This window comes from Chrysochloris asiatica, unplaced genomic scaffold (genome assembly GCF_000296735.1).
Source record: "Chrysochloris asiatica unplaced genomic scaffold, ChrAsi1.0 scaffold00011, whole genome shotgun sequence".
NCBI classification, from domain to species: domain Eukaryota; kingdom Metazoa; phylum Chordata; class Mammalia; order Afrosoricida; family Chrysochloridae; genus Chrysochloris; species Chrysochloris asiatica.
The window spans coordinates 36,227,753-36,232,785 of record NW_006408529.1 but is presented as its reverse complement, the minus strand read 5'-3'; the positions used below and the strand labels follow the sequence as shown (position 1 = coordinate 36,232,785).

Below are 5,033 nucleotides of genomic sequence, written 5' to 3'. Positions count from 1 at the left end.
TTCTAGTTTCTTAAGATCCAAAACCAAAAATCTAAAACATTCATGAAACTGGGTCTTAAAATTCATTAACTCTGTATTTTAAATAAATTACTAAACCTTAAATATCCATGTATAAAAATGCTCATTTTTAGCTTACAGCAGATAGAAGAAAACATTTTAATAGTACTTTTTGTATCCTTTTTTTTTTTGCCATTTCTTCACTAAAAAGAAAATTGCTATTACAACTATTTATTTTTTCAAAACTTTATTGTGAAGCAGATTCCTGATGTTCTTTTAAACATATACTCAATGATGACTGAAATTTTCTTATGTGAGATGTTTTAATAGAATATGGATGCCATTCTGATAAAATATTTTTAAGTTTTCAGCACATTCAACTTTTCTGATACAGCTTTTGAGCACAACTTTCAACTGATGTAACTCACGTAGCTGCACCTGCTCAATGCTGCTGTTAACTGCCGTCCAGCAACCCTGTGTAGGATTTCCCGGGAGTATCTGGTGGGATTGAACCACACACCTTTCAGTTAAACAGTCCAGTGCTTATCCTACAGCACCACACTAGGATACCTTTTGTAGTTGTTAGGTACGTTGAGTCAGTTGCAACTCATAGCAACCCTATGCACAACAGAATGAAACACTGCCCTATTCTGCACCACCCTCACAATTGTTAGGTTTGAGCCCACTGCTGCTGCAACTGTGCCAATCCATCTCGTTTTCACTGACCCTTTACTTTACCAAGCATGAGGTCCTTCTACAGGGACTGGTCCCTCCTGATAACATGTTCATGTCTCACCATCCTGGCTTCTAAGGAGCATTTGGGCAATAATACTTCTTCCAACACAAATTTGTTTGTTCTTCTGGCAGTCCATGGTACTTTTAATAGTCTTCTCCAACATCATAAATCAAATGCATCAATTCTTCTACAGTCTTCCTTATTCATTATTCCACTGTCACATGCATATGATGTTACTGAAAGTACCATGGCTTGGGTCAGGCGCACTTTAGTCCTCAAACTGACATCTTTGCTCTTGAAGGCTTTAAAGATGTCTTTTGCAGCAGATTTGCCTACTGCAATAGATCATTTGATTTCTTGACTGCTGTTTCCATGAATGTTGATAATGGATCCAAACAAAATGGAGTCTTTGACAACCTCAATCTTTTCATTTATCATGATGTTGTTTATTGGTCCAGTGGTGAAGATTTTTGTTTTCTTTACATTGAGATGCAACCCATACTGAAGGCTGTAGTCTCTGATCTTCATCAGTAAGTACTCTAAGTCTTCTCAGCTTTTAGCAAGAAAGGCTGAATCATCTGCATATGTTGTTGTTGTCAGGTGCCATTGAGTCAGAACTGACTCATAGAGACCCCATGCATAGCAGAACGAAACAATGTCTGATCCTGGGCCAACCTCACTACCGCTGCCACACTTGACGCCATCAATGATGTCACCTGGCCAATCCATCTTGTTGGGGGTCTTCCTCTTTTTCTCCGACCCTCCATCTTACCAAGCATGCTATCCTTCTCCAGCAACTGTTCCCTCCTGACAATATGTCCAAAGTATGAGAGACGAAGTTTAGCCATCTTGGCCTCCAAGGAGCACTCTGGCTGCACTTCTTCCAAAACAGATCTATTGGTTCTTTTGGCAACCCATGGCACTTTTAGTATTCTCCTCCAACACCACAATTCAAAGTCATCAATTCTTGTACGATCTTCCTTATTCACTGTCCAGCTTTCGCATCCATATGAGGTTACTGAAAATACCATGGCTTGGGTCAGGCGCACCTTAGTCCTCAAGCTGACATCTTTGCTCTTCAACACTTTAAAAAGTTCCTGTGCAGCAGATTTGCCTGATGCAATCATCAGTTTTCCCATTCTAAAGAAAGGCGATCCATCAGAATGCAGGAATTATCAAACAATATAATTAATACAACCAAAAAAAAAAAGCAACCCAACAAACCCCAAATTCACTACTTTCAAGTTGATTTAGACTCAGACTGACCCTGTATAGGGCTTCTGAGGCTGTAAACCTTTACAGTAGGAAGCCTCATCTTTCTCCTGTGGCTCAGCTTATGGGTTTGAACTGTCAGCCTTGCAGCTAGCAGCAGTCTAGTACTAATTCTATAGTGCCACACCTGGGCACCTATATCATATGCAAGTAAAATTTTGCTGAAGATAATTGAAAAACAGTTGCAGCAGTACATCAATAAGGAATGGCCAGATATTCAAGCCAGATTCAGAAGAGGGCAGGAAGGATATTACTGATGGCAGATGAATCTTGGCTGAAAGCAGAGAACACCAGAAAAATGGTTTACCTGTGCTTTATTGACTACGGGAGGGCATTCGACTCTGTGGATCATAACAAATTATGGATAACATCGTGAAAAATGGGAATTCAACAACACTTAATGTGCTCATGTGAAACCCGTACATATACCAAGAGGCAGTCATCTAACGGAACAAGGGGATACTACAGAAAATGTATGGGATAGGCTATATCCTTTCACCATACTTATTCAATCTGTATGTTGAGTAGATAATCCGAAAAGTTGGATTCTATGAAGAAGAAAGCCATTTGAACTGCAAGGTCGGCAGTTCAAGTTCACCAGCTGCTCCTCGGAAACCCTATACTGGGTCGCTATGGGGCTATGGGTAGGAATCGATGGCACTTCACATCAACAAACGGAGAAAGGATTGAAATTTTCAAAAACTTCATTTTGCTTGGATCCATTATCGGTATTCATGGAAGTCAAGAAATCAAAGGACGGTATTTACTGACGGTATTTACTGCCTTAGGCAAATCTGCTGCACAAGACCTCGTTAAAGTGTTCAAGAGCAAAGATGTCAGTTTGAGTAAGGTGTACATGACAAAGTCGTGGTATTTTCAGTAGTTTTATATGCATGTAAAAGGTGGGTAGTGTGCAAAAAGAAGTATAACCAGAATGCTCCTTAGACGCCAGGATGACCAGACATTGTAGCTCTTACTTTGGACATGTTATCAGGAGGGACGAGTCCCTGGCGAAGGACATCATGCTTGGTAAAGTGAAGGGTCCGAGGAAAAGAGGAAGACCCCGACGAGATGGGCTGGCAAAGTTGCAGCAACATTGGGCTCAAGAGTAGCAGCTATTGTGAGGTTGCCGCAGGACCCCGCAGTGTTTCATTCTGTTGTACACAGGATCGCTAAGGGTCGAAATCGACTCGACGGCACTTAACAACAACACTAACGAGAGTGTTTCGAAAATTCAACCAAATATCCAGCTACAAGACGTACAGATTGCAGCTAGATTCTTGGTTCAGTAGTGTACAGCTCCACCCAGCGATACTGCAAATAGGGAGGCGCCGTCGCCCCCAGGGTCGCGAGGAGGCGGTGTAAAGCTCTCCTCGAAGCCCCACCCTGACAGCCCCCTCTTTCTGCGCAGGCGTGTGATGAAGGTACAGTAGAGAAACAAAAGACATCCACACACAATTCCGCATCCTAGGCCCTAACCACCCCCCTCCCCACCTCCGCCTCTTCAGTCAAGTCTAGGCTTTAAACTGAGCACCTAGAACAAAACACCATCTCAGTCCCACCATTGCCAACCAGGATTCCACCTCTGCGGAAAATTGGGAAGAGGCTAATCGCAAGCAATAAAACCCACCTCTTCTGAGTCTTCTCCGCCATGGTACGGCCCTAGCCTCCAATTGGAGCGGAGACAGATATAACTTCCTGGGAAGAGCGATGGTCTCTAAACTCGATTGGAAAGCCTAGGGGCGGAGTCGATGGAAGGCGGAAGCCACAGCAATTTGGTGGTTGCTTGGTACCAGGATGTCCTAGCTTCTGCTAGGCGGCGCTGTGTGCTAGTCTGGAAACCCAATTGAATTTAGGTTGTCCAGGAGTCGCTAGGGATGGGAATCGACTCGACGGCACTTCACAACAACAATAACAGGGGTGGATAGAATTGTACTTAAACCTGCCATTTAACCCAACACCCCTCATTATGATCTCATTTTACAGCAGCATTTGTTACCGGTGACCATTATGTCTTCACTGGATGCTCCTTTTCAGAAAAGCTTGCTTTCCTGCCTCTGTATACTTTAGGATTTCTTCTCCTGTGTTCTGGACGCTTTTCTCATTCTCTATGAGATTAACAAGGAGCTCTGGTAGCGTAGTGGTTATGAATTGGGCTGCTAACCTAGGGTCAGCAATTCGAAACTACCAGCTGTTCTGTGGGAGAAAGATGAGGCTTTCTGCTCCGGTAAAGATTTACAGCCTTGGAAACCCTGTACAGGGTCGCTATGCGTCAGAACCTACTCCACGCACGGCACATCACCGTCACCACCACCTGCTGACTTTATCAGATTTTCTAGTTTTGTCCTGGTGTGGTGCTGTGGGTTAATGCACTGGACTGCAAAATCTGAATAGCAAAGGTCGGCGGTTCAAGCTCACCCTATACAGGGTCGTTATGAGTTGAAACTCACTGGATCGCACTTAACAACAACAACCTGCTGACTTTCTCAGATTCTGTACTTTTGCCCTCTTTGCCGAATTTCACACCCAATTGATTATTCACTTGAAACCTTAAAATCTCATGAAACCTAAAACATACAGAAGGGAACTTTAGATTTTCTACTTTCTCCCCACCCCCACCCCCGTCCCCATTCGTCCTTTGATCTCCACCGCAGTAAATTAGGAATCCCCCCTTAATACCAGATGATTAAGTCAGAAATTCTTAGTTAGTCCTAGTCATTCTTCATACTTCCATCTACATAAAATCCACTCTCAGGTTTTTCCTGCCCTACCCTCTGAAGCTTATTCCTCCATACACATTTCCACTTCCCCAAGATCTTTTCTTTCTCCATCTAGTAGGCCATTGTTTTTTATCCACTGGGGTATACATGTGGCACCAAAAATAAAAACATTGCTTTTGGGACCACACATGGTGACTGCCTGTGTGTCAGAGTAGAACTGTGCTCTATAGGGTTGGTTTTTCATAAGTAGATGGCAAGGCCTCTCTTCTAGGGTGCATCTGGGTGGATCATACTGTGTCAATAATTCT

General features: G+C 43.1%; 1 protein-coding gene across 1 annotated transcript in view; it reads right to left on the bottom strand.

Annotated features, from left to right (window-relative positions):
* Nucleotides 1-3,708, bottom strand: part of DCTN6 (dynactin 6) — a 29,457-nt gene extending 25,749 nt beyond the window's left edge. Inside the window, exon 1 of the mRNA XM_006834490.1 lies at nt 3,636-3,708. Coding sequence (XP_006834553.1) covers nt 3,636-3,658 — 23 coding nt within the window. The 5' untranslated portion in view covers nt 3,659-3,708. The remainder of the gene's footprint in view (nt 1-3,635) is intronic.
* Nucleotides 3,709-5,033: the final 1,325 nt, after the last annotated feature.